Source organism: Antechinus flavipes, chromosome 3 (genome assembly GCF_016432865.1).
Source record: "Antechinus flavipes isolate AdamAnt ecotype Samford, QLD, Australia chromosome 3, AdamAnt_v2, whole genome shotgun sequence".
NCBI lineage: Eukaryota > Metazoa > Chordata > Mammalia > Dasyuromorphia > Dasyuridae > Antechinus > Antechinus flavipes.
The window spans coordinates 429,539,642-429,555,034 of NC_067400.1; the positions used below are offsets into that span (position 1 = coordinate 429,539,642).

Here is a 15,393-nt window from a genome sequence, read left to right on the forward strand (position 1 = left end):
TTGAGTGTAGGACAAATGCTCCACTGCAGCTAACCCATGCACATCTATGAATATCAACAAAGAAACAGAGGCATGAAGGTGTGAGGTGCAGAAGAAGGCTTAGAGAAGTATATGATCAATTTAGAAAGGTGAGAGTGGTGCCAGAATTTAGAATTTTTAAAATATGAGATGAAAGAGTTCCAATTTTACTTAGTAAGCAACAAACATCTTTTGAAAAGTTTTGAACAGAAGAATGACAATCTCACATGTGCAGAATTTAATTCACCAAATATTACTTGACTACTAATGTACCCATTTGCTACAATATTTGTGAATAAAGGAAATGATGGGCAGTTAGATGGTACAGGGTATAGAGTGCTAGGGCTGAAGTAAGGAAAATTAATCTTCCTGAATTCAAATCTGGCCTCAGATACTTAGCAGTTGTGTGATCCCAGCCAAGTCACTTAACCTTATTTGCCTCCGTTTTCTCATTTGTAAAATGAGCTGGTGTAATGACCGCGTATTTAAAGTCAGCCGGAGTCAGGAATTCAGGTTAAGGGGAAAATCTTCAATATTTATTGAAGCGAAGAGGTGAATAAAGATTGCTATAGCAAATATAGGCAAGAAAGATTGCGATAGCAAATATAGGCAGTTGCGACAGGAAGCCAGCTAAGAGAGAGCGACGCGAGCCGAGGCAACCATGGAGGCAACTGTGTCGGCAACTGTGGCAATGGCCGTCCCAAAGGTCTCTCCTCCCCTTCCTTCTCCACTCCCCTGCCTCCACCCACCAAAATCGTCATTTCCTATACAACACATCAGGACTTGCACAAAGAGTGGGTGGGGGCCATTCTCTCTCCAAGCTTATCTATTAATAGAGTATGGTCCAATTACTATTTAGCCTCATGTGCTTGGGACCTCAGTGCATCAACTCAAGCCTCAGCCCATTACATCTCCCGCTTTCTTTTGTTTTAGAACACAGGTGATCATGCCATCCCTGACTCTTCAGGGAGGTCAGAGCCCCCAAGGGGAGGTGATCACACCCTCCCTGATTTCTCAGGAAAGGAGGTGAAAGCACCGAAAAGGAAGTGATCACGACCCCCCTGACTTCTCAGGAAGGGAGGTGAAAGCACTAAAAAGGAGATAATCACGCCCTCCCTGACATCTCAGGAAGGGAGATGAAAAGCACCAAAGGGAAGTGGGGGTTGCTAGCAGGTTTCTGGGCTCAAGGGTCTTATTATGCACAAACCCATCAGCATGGGAACACAAAGCACATAGTAACAACGCAGAGACTATTAGTGATGACTCTCCCCACAGTCAGTGCAGGCTTGATGTGGTGTAACAAACATGAATTATGCACCCAAGTAACGGTATAACAAACAATATAAATCAACAGTATGATGTAAAAGATTGCCAGAAGTCCTAGAAGGAGAGTATGTAAACAGCAGTCACACATACACCTCTTCAGCAGCCAAGAGATAGTCCAAAACCAGTCTATTGTCCATTGCTTCACATATCAGGGAATCCAATGATCCCCCCAAGTTTTTGAAGTCCAGCAAAAGTCTTTTTATGTCTTAGGGAATCCAATGATTCCAGCAGATTTTGAAGTCCTGTAACAGTCTTATCATTTCTCAGAAAATCCAATGATTCCTGAGGGCTTTAAAGTCCTACAACAATCTTATGTCTCAGAGAATCCAATGATTTCTGAGGGTTTTGAAGTCCAATGATTTTCTATGTCCATGAGTCAAACGCCATAACTGCCACACTCTTTCAATGGTGAGCACAATCAGCAACAGAACCACCCGATGTTTCTTGGGTCTTCTCCTTCGTTTCAAGGGTCTGCTCCGTCTCTCTGCGATGGACAAGGCGAATACGGCTCGTTGGCACCCATCTGATTCCTTCTCCACCTGTAGAGATACAAGCAAACCCTCTCCCCCAAGCAGTTAGCCTATCTGGTCCCTTCCATTCACCACTTTCTGGGTCTCTCCACATCACCTGGCGATTATCTAAAGATAGTGGAGCTGCTCGCACTGGACATTGCCCTTCCGGTGGGTTATAAAACCTGTCTGCCGGAGCCAGTGCATCTTCGTCAAAAATCAAGAAGTTAATAGTATAAAGAGCTAGATTTAGTAGTTCTCTAGGGTTACCTGTGGCTCCCCCTTTCTTTTGTTTTTGGAGGAGCGTCTTAATGTCTCTGTTTCTCCTCTCTACTATTGCCTGTCCTTGAGGATTAAAGGGTATGCCAGTGGTGTGTAAAATCTTATACTGTGCACAAAAGTGTGCAAAATGTTTAGAGGTGTATGCAGGACCATTGTCTGTTTTTATTGCTTGTGGCACACCCATAATGGCAAATGCTTGCAGGAGGAATTCAGTGACCACTCGGGCTGTCTCTTTTGTTGCTGGTATGGCAAAAGTGAATCCTGAAAAGGTATCTACCACAACATGGATAAAAGACAGACGACCGAAAGATTTATAATGGGTCACATCCATTTGCCAGATTTCATTGGGTCTCAAACCACGAGGGTTCTTCCCTGGAGGCAGTGTAGGAGCATGGAAAGGAAGGCAAGCCGTACAGCTTTTTACTATGCTCCTAGCTTCCTCTTTTGTAATCCCAAATTGTAAACGCAAAGCTCGAGCAGCCTGATGGTACTTAGAATGGGATTCCTGGGCCTCCTGAAATAAAGGTGTACTGGCTAACATAGTTAAAAGGCTATCTGCCTTTGAGTTCCCATCAAAAATAGGGCCTGGGAGTCCACTATGTGAGTGGACATGCAAGATATAAATCTTACCTGGATGTTTTCTCACTTGCTCCTGAAGTTCCTTAAAGAGCTGATATATATTAGAAGCTGCAAATTTTATTTGGGCTGTGGCAATTCTTTGTACCACACCTACTGAATAGGCTGAATCAGATATTATATTTATGTCTCCTGGGTAATAAGTGAGAGCTAACATGATTGCATACAATTCGTTCTGCTGAGTGGACTGAAAAGGAGTTCTGACTACTCTCTTTATGGTTAAATCATGAGAGTATACAGCACAAATATTGTGTTTGGATGCATCTGTAAAGATAGTTGGTCCTTTAAGAGGAACTTTAGAAACTTTTTCTTCAAGAATCCATCGCCAATTATGTAAAAGTCTGGTTATCTTTAATGGAGACCCATGTATAAAATTAGGAGCCATGGCTAATAAAATTTGCCACTCTGGGATGGTCTCACAACACACATTAATTTGTGTATTGGTGTAAAAGGTGTATATCTTATCAGGTCTTGCCCCAGATAATTGTACTGCTCGCTTAATGGCCTTTAACAAAATTCTAGCCACAAGCACTGGGTAAGGAGTAAGGCTTTGTTCTGGTTGTGCCGGGAGGTTCACCCACTCTATCACACTGTCTCCTTGATGAAGGACTGCTGTGGGTGCCTCTTGTGTGGCAAAAACTGTTATTTCCAAGGGTTTTTGAGTGACTCTCTCAACCACATTGGATAAAGCCAGTTCAACTTCTCTCAAAGCCTCTTGAGCTTCTTTTGTAAGCTGGCGTGGTGAATTTAAAGCACTGTCTCCCCTTAAAATATCATATAATGGTTGTAACTGATAGGTAGTCAAGCCTAACACTGGTCGCATCCATTGGATATCTCCTATCAATTTCTGAAAATCATTTAAGGTGTTTAGCTTCTCTGTTCTTAAGGACAGTTTTTGTACTGTAAGCACCTTAGGGTATACTTCATATCCTAAATATTGAAAAGGAGCATGTCTTTGAATTTTCTCTTCAGCTATGTATAATTTGTAGTATCTTAGTGTTTCTATGGTCTTTTGTAGACATGCTTCTAACATTTGTTCCTCAGGTGCACATCCCAATATATCATCCATATAATGTAATAGTATAACTTTTGGAAATTCTTTTCTTATTGGAGCAAGAGCAGCAGCAACATACATTTGACACATAGTGGGGCTGTTTTTCATTCCCTGTGGCAAAACTGTCCATTCATATCTTTTATAAGGCTCAGCTAAGTTAACGCTGGGCACTGAAAAGGCAAATCTTTTCATATCCTCCTTATCCAGAGGGATAGAATAGAAACAATCCTTAATATTGATGACCCAAAGAGGCCACTCTCTAGGCAATTGAGTAGGAGATGGAAGTCCAGGCTGAAGAGTTCCCATAGTTTCCATCTGTTCATTTACTTTTCTTAAATCAGTGAGCATCCTCCATTTTCCTGATTTCTTTTTTACAACGAACACTGGGGAATTCCAAGGACTTAGAGAAGGTTGTAAATGTCCTTGTTCAAGCTGTTCCTGTACTATATCTAATAAGGCCTGAATTTTATCGCTACCCAAGGGCCACTGTTCTATCCACACTGGTGTATCAGTTTTCCATTGGATAGGAACAGGTGAAAGTGTTGGCAGGCCTTCAACAGCAGCCCTGCTTAAAAAACCGAAGTACTCATTTTTAACCCTAATTGTTGTAAAACATCTCTTCCCCACAGATTGATGGGGAGTTTTTCAACTATAAAAGGAGTAAAAACTCCTGTTTTGCCTTCAAAAGTCCATCTCATAGGGGCAGCACTAACTTCAGCTGCTATTGATCCTCCTACTCCAGACATATAGGTGTCTGCTTTAATCTTTGGCCAGTGACTGGGCCAATTGGCACCTCTAATAACTGTACGATCTGCACCTGTGTCTACCAATCCTTCCAATGGTAGGCCATTTATATAGATCGTGAGCATAGGTCGGTCAGCCGTTACAGCTGCTGTCCAGTAAATTCCTGGATTTTGTGGTCTGGAGTCAGAACCTGGGTGACTATCACCAGGTTGCTTATTAGGATTCTGTATGAGTAAACCTGATGCTACTACGTCTCCTGGGTGATAAGTCACACATTGTCTACCTGTATTAGTGACTGGGATATTATCTACACATTCCCCAGTTTCCCACATCAGTGTGTGGATGGACACTGTTTTGTACGTACAAAAAGGAGGTGAAATGGTCAAGCCTACTGTGCCTGGAGGTAAGGGATCCATAGGCTGGAGAGGAACAGATTTCACCTCTCCAGGGGGTATCTCAGTTGTCCCAGCTGCGTACAGCTCTATTCTCCCCAATTGTAATTCCCTTCTGCCATCAGGTTGCTTCCTGGCTGGTTGACTGTGTAATCCCCGTCTCCCATCATATGGCTTTCTGGCTGATTGGTCGAGTTGATGCACTGAGGTCCCAAGCACATGAGGCTAAATAGTAATTGGACCATACTCTATTAATAGATAAGCTTGGAGAGAGAATGGCCCCCACCCACTCTTTGTGCAAGTCCTGATGTGTTGTATAGGAAATGACGATTTTGGTGGGTGGAGGCAGGGGAGTGGAGAAGGAAGGGGAGGAGATGGCTCAGTGGATAGAGCACTAGCCTTGATGTCAAGAGGACCTGAGTTCAAATCCAGCCTCAGACACTTAACAAACAGAAAAAGTGAGCTGAGCCAACCCTGGCAATGGCAATCCCAAAAGTCTCTCCTCCCCTTCCTTCTCCACTCCCCTGCCTCCACCCACCAAAATCGTCATTTCCTATACAACACATCAGGACTTGCACAAAGAGTGGGTGGGGGCCATTCTCTCTCCAAGCTTATCTATTAATAGAGTATGGTCCAATTACTATTTAGCCTCATGTGCTTGGGACCTCAGTGCATCAACTCAAGCCTCAGCCCATTACAAGCTGGTAAAGAAAATGGCAAACCATTCTAGTACTTTTGCAAAGAAAATGTCAGACAGGTTACAAAGAGTTAGATATAACTGGAAAAAAAAAATGACTGACCAAAACAAACAAACAAAAAAATGCTACTGTGGTTTCAGCAACAAGCATAACTGGAATATAGGAATTATGGGTGTAGGAATCATGACAATAGCATATAGGAGTATAGGAATATTCCTATGAGCATAGGAATTCTAATTATTAAATTAGAATTAAAGAAATAAATATCTGGCAGCTTGTATGCAAAGACACTTTTTCATGGATGTGCATCTATGCTCATCAGAAATGATGATTAAGGTTATTGTATATTTCTGTGCATACCATGTTTTTGTTTGGGGGTTTTTGTTCCACTGTGTGTATGTGTGTGAGTGAGTGTGTTTTGTCATTCATATCTCTTGCTTTCTGTAGACCAGAGTTCCAAAAAAGTAGCCATTTGAGTGATAATACTCTAGTCAACAGCAAGCCAGGTCACTGGATAATGGTTGGGTTGGCAGGGGTCCAAATCGAAGGATTCTGCATAGATTCTGCATGTCTTCACTAGTGGTGATGACTGAAAAGTATGGTGAGAGAAATGTTTTATCTGAGGGAGGTAGGGCAAAAGAAGAAAAAGGGAGAGTACCAAATGGAAAGAAAGAAAAAAGGAAGAAGGGTAGAAAGAAAAGATCCCGAAAATCGTTCTTTGAAAAAGCAGTTTTTATTGTTCTGAGAAGGTGAATTTTATTTTTTGCCTTCTGAATGTAAAAATGTACACGGCTTGTGGCCTTAAGGACAGAATTGCAGGGACAATGCTCTTCTTGTACTCCATTAAGGCTAAGATTAAAGTCCCTCCTGATAAACTGAACATTCTTTAAAAGTGACCAGAAGCAAACAATGTCTGTTTGCTACTACTTTATTACAAAGATACCACTGAGAATAGCTAAGAATATACTATTTGATCTTTAACAGGTTGACCAAATGATTGCAGTTGGCTCCAGTACATGAGATGCTTTCTGCAAATTATTGTTTCTGGTTATAAACCTTTATAATGTCTCAGAATGAATTATGTATGTATTTCATGTTTTCTTTTCTCTTATCAGCCTTGATGTTCTCATTTCAAGTTTCACCCTAGCCTCCTAATAATGCAATATTGAGGCCATTCAGACACTAATTATGCCTCCATGGCTTTTTTGAAATGACTAAATCAGCATCAGTTCTATAATTATCATTAGCAAGTTTGTATCAGTGGTTCACATCACATGAAAAGCTTAACTTAAATGATTTATGAATATATTCATCCATAACATTAAATATGCCATACATTCCATATGCACATGTGTATTCACATTGCTACATATATATATATATAATAGAACTACTATATTACACAAAATACATCTCCAATGTAATTTTAAAAAATGTTTTTCCATAGTTGGAAGTGTAAGATATATTATCATACCTACGACTGACTTATATCAAAGCCTCAGGAGGAGTTGAATAGTAGAAGGAATAGGCAACTATTACTAACACTTAAGGCAAGTCCTTAGACCTGATGACTTCCTAATTTTCATGATGATCGTATAGGAGTCTGGCAAAGATGATTGACGGCAAGAGGTATCCAAATGCAATTCCTCTGTATTTTCATTGTTTCTCTTCTTGAATTATTGATGTTGCCAGTAGTCATTTGCCATGAAAACAAATCAAGATACATATTGTAAGCACTTACTTCAATACCATGCTTTCATATGTTTAAAAATGTTTACAATGCATTGTTCTTGTAATTTTCTAAAAAGATAGACTGATGAAGAAAATAACTTCAATAAACAGTGCAACACAAATTATAATCTTAATTCTGTGGATTGGGTATTTCTGTGTGAAAAATATTTAAGAAAGGACACTACTAAATAGAAGCTGTGATGATTTTTTATTATTATTACTTAGCAGGGAAAAGAATTACCTTCTGCTAGGAAAACCTTATAAGAATGTCTTATAATGGGTTTCTTTCATAGGGATGGAACACATCAAAAAACAAAGCTATTGTACTTCCCAGTGACAATCTCTCTCTCTCTCTCTCTCTCTCTCTCTCTCTCTCTCTCTCTCTCTCTCTCTCTCTCTCTCTCTCTTTCTCTCTCTCTCTCTCACTTTTAATTTTCACACCCCCTAATACCAGATCCTTGTTTTGTACAAAAAAACTTGTGCCAGGCGGTAGTATTTTATGACCTACATTATTACCCTCTGGGTAGTGAAATGATGGTGCCAAACTAATTATTGCTTTGTCTAATTTTAAATCCAGGTCTACAGAGATTAACAGCTTGCACATTAATTCAAAGCACCAACAGCCCACCTAACATAATACAGCTTTAAATGAATTAAAAAAAAAAACATGTTTGGAAAACTTTAACATACTTTAAATGAGGGAAATGTGCATCTATTTTTGACATAGTATATAAAAACTTAAATGCACTTTACCTATTTTGGAGACTCAAATACACTCTAGGGAGGAACTTTTCTCATCTCCAGGCATTACTTCTCTTGAAAATGAAACACCTGCTAGGCTAAAAGCACAGTCTGTGTAAAACTAATTGTAAAGGAGGAGGGGGAAATGAAATAATGAGTGGAAGGACTACTTTCAGCCTTAGAAACAATATTAAGGTGATTCTTTAACTGTAATTTATCTTCCTGTTCGATGTCTTCTATGCTAAATGAATGCCTTCAGCATACTGGGATTTTAGAATATTAGGTGCTGAGCATACCATACCCATGAACTAATGCAAATAAATTATTGATGTTGCCTTCTATGGAATCTACCATTCAACAGCAATGTTCTGGAAGCTCATTACCAAATTATGTGAGGGGTATCAAGACACTCTGTAGAGTTTTTGAAAACCAAGAACAGATAAAACAGTAAACAGTAAAAAAAAAAAAAAAAAAAAAAAAAAATCATTTACCATTAAAAAGAATAACAATGGGACTATTATATGCAATTTAATGTAAAATATTTCAACATACATATATAATTATCCCATGTAAAAATGCTACAGATAACTAAAATTTTTGTAATTTGTCTCTGGAATTATTTGGAAGAGACCATAAAAATAGTCTTGACCACTCTAACACTATCATATAATATTATTCAATTGTGTAATTATGTCCTTATAGTCAAGATCTTGAATTCTTTTTTGTAATTAATATTTTATGTGCATGGCATATTGGAAGATCATTTACAATTAAGAAGAGTCATGTATAATTGTCTTTTGAGAACAGAAGTACAAATGATGATACTTAAAAATAGCAATTTTATGGAAATTTATTGAGAATTTTTTTACGTCACTAATTTGCATTAATGCCACCTTGACTTTTGTGTGTAATGTGAAAAAAGTCCAAGGTTTGAGTCCAAGTAATCTCTTGGTAACTCTGTATTTTGGCCCAATTAGTTGGACTTTCATGACAACATGCTGTTCTTCAGTTTGAAACTACAGAGAATGTTCAGGTAAATAAGTTCAATTGTACTTGGTATTTGCAAAGGGAGAAAAGGATCCATTATTCAAGACAGGCTTATAGATATATACTAATAATCTACTAGTCTGCTAAAATGTCTCTTCAACTCATCTCTCCTATCTTCTACCTAATAGTTATTAGCTCTTCTCACCCTCCCTTACCCCCTACCTCTCACAATTGAGCACTCTACAGCTATGTTGCTTGACTGGCATAAATCATTGCTTGCCTGAAATAGGTATGTGAGTGGCCATCTGCAAGGCTACATTCAGTATCACCTTGCTTTTCTCCTTATCCTTCATATATTCTTATACTTTATGTGTACTGACGAGATTGAATACAAGAAACTAGATACCCTATCTTTTAAATTATATTGCCCCCTCTCCCCCAGCTATTGAAGGGAAACAAAGGGCTCTGCCTTTTTTTTTTTTTTTTTGCTTTTGTTTCTTCTAAATTAGAGTTTACTGGATGTTGGAAGTACCTCTTATTTTAAATACTTTATCAAGACAATACCTATGTGATGGCAGAACAGCTGGTCTAGTTGGTTAATTCAGTGAAGGAAAAAAAAAATCTGTTAAAATCCGTTGTTTGACCAAATTGACTATTTCATTGGATTGGCTGGTCAATTTAGTTAAAAGGGTCAATCTGTTACACCAATGTAGGTATAACTTAGGTCTCATAAAAATGTATTATTAAAGATGAGTTTCAATTAGAACCAAAAATGTTTCATTTGTTAGAAAAAGCATTGGAAACGAATGCCAATGGATTGATAATGCCTGTTAAAATGTGATTTCACAGTTCAATCATTATCATTAAAGTCAGCTCTACCAGAGCAATAAAAAAATATAAACATTGTACTAATTTCATAATAAAAGCAATTAATCTCTGTGAAGAACAAAGTTATGTCTCTCACTACTGGAAAAAAAAAAATGAAAAAATGGCACTTAACAAAGTGCCTAGCACATAGTAAGCCCTTAAATGCTGGCTGCCTTAGTAACTAGCTAGCTTTTATCCAAAACCTCTCAACCCTCACCTCTGGGGAGTGGGGGGGAGAGGAGGGGAGTGGAGGAGAAGGAAAGGGAATGATTCTATTCATGAAATAATGTTGAATAAATCCCAGTGTGACTTTTTCATCTGGATATTCTCAATATATATCTAATTAAAGAATTCTTTTCTAGAAGTGAAAAATTTTAGGCAATTTTAGAACTTCATGAAAATATATGCACTTTTATTAGATAGATTTCTTTTGATTTCATAGTTATATTGATGTGTACATTAAATAAGATTTTTGTATAGATGTTTATGTTACATATTATTTTATATGTATGGATATATACTTCAAACGAACATATAATATATACATATAATATGGATGAAATAATGATAATATGCATATAACATGATGGGGGACAGTTATTCAATATAGTACAATATGCTATAATATAACAGCAAGGCATATACATAATAGACATGTATACATAGCTATTTTATTTTAGAGTTTTCAGGATAAAATGCTTTGGTAAATCATTATAAAGTTTTTTTTTTTTTTTTTTTTAGATCTGACAGTATATTATAGACTTTTTATTCTTATGCAGCATTTTTCTTATCATAAGAAACTGAAAATAAATGCTAAAAATCTATTTCTAAAAACCAGCTAGTTTCTGATTTCTCACTAAATGAAGGCAAAAATCAATATCTTTAAATTGAAAAGGTACTTTCTATTCATTCAAGAATAACTTTTGGGTGTCATCAGTAAAATAAGTGATAACTTTACTAAAAAGTCTTAATTTCTGTTTACAGTCTTTGCATCCCTGTGTACTCATAACAAGTGGCACAAACAAATATTATCCAACAATAATTTCTTCTGTTATTATGTAAATAGAAATTTGCATGTATGTATAGTAAAATATCATTAAAGGATATTTAATGCTCCACATTTCATCAGGCTAAAAGTTCTTTTATTTCTAAGTCAACCAGAAAAAAATCCACTTCAAATAGAAATCTCATTCCTAACAATTCTTGGGTAATATCCTGAATAGTTATTTCACTTTCATTTACCCTCTCTTTAATTATTATTTATTTTATTTTTTCCTTTTTGCATTAACCCAGTCCATCAACCAGTGGTATGAAACAACAATTGAACACTATGTCAAAGCTACTACATTTTTAACAGGCAGCATTTTATCTGGAAAGATACATTTTTGCCTTTACTTTAGAACTTTAGAAAAGAAACTGGAAAATGTTAACATCCCAATGCTGAATTGTCAGTCCTAAACAAGTGCATTTTAACTCCAGCTTTCAAGTATAACATACTTCCAATTTGATGGACTCCTGATCAGCCCTGCAATTCACCTTCCTCATTTTTGACCGGGCTGAAATATTGAGTAGTGGATGATGTCTACCAGGCCAAAGTATAAACTATTCATTTATCTACTAAAGTCATACGTAATGAAAACGAAGAGATATTATTGCTCAACTCATTCTCTTCCTCATTACAATTCCTAAAGAACTTTTTGCTGGGCACATTATCTCATAGACATGATGATCAAATGTTATTGTTTGCTTTATTATCTCAGTTGGATGGTTGGCTACTCTAGAATGAAATAGGTTGAAGGCAATACTCGCAGCCTAGAAGTGTGAATGAGGTTCCCATTCAAATGATCACGATTGTTTGGGGGTGGGGCGGGGTGATTAGTAAGCCAACTGAGCTTACACTGCATAGTAAGCGTCTGGATGCAGCACATTTACATCTAACAAGAGACCCCAGAAAACGTGTGTGTGTTTCTTAAACCTTATGTTCGGAACAAAAGGCTATCTCAGCAACAGACAATCAGCACTGCAACTGCTCGCTGGGATGCGAGCAACACACAGAACTGCACATTTTATTCCCCCCCACCCCTCCACTCCCACCCCGCTCCCGGCACCACAAAGCCTCAACCCTCTTCCCACTCCAGGGTCCCCAGATTGCTTCATAGCGGGGGGAGGGGTCGGGAAAGCAGTCTGTGCAGGCGGCTTACCCGCCTGGATTGGGGGCCCTGGGCACTTGCTTTCCTCAGCCAAAGCCGCCTGGGGGAGATAGGGAGAAGAGACTCCGAGGACCGCACACCTAGTCACTTGTTTTATTTATTCATTTTGGGGAATGGGGGTGGGGTAGGGGAGCGAAAGGGGGCCTGAGTAGACTAATTCTTTATCCCCCCTGAAGTTATTTCTTCTGTGGAGCCTGAGTCATTTGTTTTCGGATTGGCGTAGGAAGCTTGGGACAAGGCGTGGGTGGGAACTCAGGTCCCCCGGATCTGGCGAGGTCTTCTTAGGTGTTTGGGGGATGATGAGCTGTGGCGGAGGTGGAGAGGGAGGGAGGCGGGAGAGGAGGAAGGTGGAGAGGGTGTGTGTTTGTGTGTTTGTGTGTGTGTGTGTGTATGTGTGTGTGTTAGGGAGTAAGGGGCAAGCTGGTCACAGCTGTTGGTAGAGGGATAAGAAGGCACAGTCCTTGTGTATCCCTGCGGCAGGGAGGGTGGGGGTGTGGGATCAGAAGGAGTCACTGCTGCTGCCCCGGGAGTTGGAGGCATCGGTGTGGCCCAGGAGGGGAAAGCTGGGGGATCTTTGACCAGCTAGGTTGGGACGGCGGTATTGGTAGGAAAGAGGATGATTCCTTTCCCCGAGGTATTTCCCCTCATTCTCTGGGATGCCTGGGGAGTGAAAGGAGGGAAGATAGAGAAGCAGAAAAAACGATTCGATTCCCCGCCCGCTTAATCATGACCTCCTGGCCACCTCCAGGCTGCGTTTGCACGTTCCTGTGCTGCCGCAGCAGCCCCAGCCATGTAACATGACCCGTACAGCCAGGGCCCTGTGCAGCGCAGCCATTGAGCTCTCCTTGCACATGAATCTCTTGCGTCTCTCCCTCTCTCTCCCTCCCTCCTCTGTTTCTCCCCCTCTCTCCGTTGGCTCTCCTCTGTCTCCCTCTCTCTCTCCACTGCCTCTGTCTCTTCTGTCGGTCTCTCTCTTTCTCAGTACTGCTCCGCTGGCTCTCCTCTCTCCCTCTCCTCAGTCTCTCTCGATCTCTTTCTCCCTATCTCCCTCTCTCTCCCTCTCTCTCTCCTTTGAAAACTGATCTTTGGCTCTTAGTGTGAAAGTGATTTGAATTTGGCTCGGCGGCGCTCTGCGCCTGCGCCCAGCCTCTGGCATGCTGGCTCCTTCCAAGCAGCTGTTTTGGGTTTGAAATTCCAACATGGCAGAGGCTGCAGTCAGTCTTCCCTTCAAAAACTTGGAATGATTTCAAATCATAGGCACCTTCACTTAACCCGAGCTCCCATTCATCAGCAAACACATCGGATCGATGCTACTCTAACCTATCGGGTTCTTGCACCACACATTCAGGTAAGAGAATCTTTGTAGTTTCCTACTATCTGTTTTTTTTTTTTTAAATTAATCTAAATATGTCCAAGACCTGCAATAAAAAGAGACCGGTGACTTATACAGTAAATATTTATTTAACTTGCAATCATTTATATTAAATACGTCTACCTACTGTCTAATTGTATGTAGAAAGTAGCACTAAAACATTGTAATGCATATTTTTTGCTGCTTAATCATGCTAACAATAGTATGAGATTAAGAGTTCGAGATTGCAAGATTCCCGGTTTCCTCTTAATTGGATTTACTTATTCTCCCCTTTACTTAAAAAAATAAGAAAGTGGACTACAGGGTGGGGCTAGACTTTCTTCGGGAACTAACTTCTAAGTAAATAAGAAGTGTAAATAAGAATCTTGAAGGAAAAAAAAAGTTGAGGTTAAATTACAATCCCTTAGCTGGGGGGACGGGAAAATGTCAGAGGATCTGTTGCAGTAAAATGTAAGCACATCATCTTGGAGGGGGTACAGCGTGGTGGGCGTATTGTTGGCTGGGAACGGGAGAGAAAGATGTATAATTTAATGGTATATACAATCCACTGATCCTATTACTATCCTCCCTGGAGCTCTTGTTAGTTTCAATGGGAGTGAGTGAAATTGACATGGACTTGCATTCCTGGTCATGTGCTTTTTTTCCTTTCTTTCTTCTCTTGTGATCTGAGATCCCCTTTTTGTTGATGTTGCTTTCCCACTTAATTATATGCATGTAGGTTAAATGAATACCTGACGAAAGGGCCCACGTTTCAAGGCAGTGACATTTGATAGCTGAGAGGAAAAGTGGCTTTAATGAAAAGCAACCTTTGGAATTCCTGCTTGTGAGAAATCCAATTCAGCTTTTTGTGCTGCCAGCAAGAAATGATCAGTAGCACCAGTGTTTATGGTATGTCAGTTTTGGGATCTACTTCCTTTGCATCTAAATAGGAAAGACAAATGAAATAGCATGATAAAACCAGTGAGCATTTTGCATGTAAAACATATGCTAACAATAAATAATTTATATTTTTCTATCTTAATTTGTTACAATGTTTTTTTTTTTTAAATTTTGCTTTCATTTGTCTATTTCAGCTTTGGATTACTTATGTCCACTTGTATTGATTTTTTTACCGTAATCTCAAAGTTGCATGTTACTAGTAATGCACTATAAACACTACTAAACTCAAATGGTATGTAAATGAACCAAACTCAGAGACTTGGGGGAGGGGAGATAGGGAAAGACGGTTACTAATGAACAAATATGTGTGTGTGTGCGTGTGTGTTCATCCAAAGGACTTAAATATAATTTATTTTCTTTTTGAAACTTGATGTTATTGACTTTGTAGATGATTTTATTCTATGGGATAATAGGGTCTGAGTGTGCGTTCTGTAGTGAGTGTGTTGAAGCGGTATGGTTTGCACGTAAACAAAAATACATTTTGATAATTTAATATCTTTAATGAGTAATGATGAAGAGAATGCAATTTTTTCTTGTGTTGTACTTGGCTTCCTGTCAATATTTTTTACTTTGAACATGTGACAATTAAATAGGCACAAAATTGACTTCATTTAAAATTTCTTTCTCTCTTTTGCTACCAAAAAAAAGTCTGATAAAAATGGAGCGAGGGCGACTTTAATAGCACTCTTTGCAGAGCAGAATGTAGACTTTCAGATCTCCAATTACGACTAAGAGTAGACAACAGCAACAAAAGATATTAAAGTATTTTGCATAACCAAAAGATATGTTCACTTTCCACCGCTGCTGTGGCCACCTCTTTTCCCATCTCCTCACAACCTCTACCTCCTTTCCAGTCCCACATTCCCACCTTAAGAAAGAAAAAGAAA

At 39.1% G+C, this 15,393-nt stretch overlaps 1 protein-coding gene across 1 annotated transcript in view; it reads left to right on the top strand.

Moving 5' to 3' along the window:
* The first annotated feature begins 12,570 nt into the window (after window positions 1-12,570).
* The window catches only part of FIGN (fidgetin, microtubule severing factor), a 173,642-nt gene continuing 170,819 nt past the window's right edge, over window positions 12,571-15,393 (top strand). Inside the window, exons 1-2 of the mRNA XM_051986255.1 lie at window positions 12,571-13,543; window positions 14,286-14,455. Of these exons, the coding sequence (XP_051842215.1) occupies window positions 14,431-14,455 (25 nt within the window). The 5' untranslated portion in view covers window positions 12,571-13,543; window positions 14,286-14,430. The remainder of the gene's footprint in view (window positions 13,544-14,285; window positions 14,456-15,393) is intronic.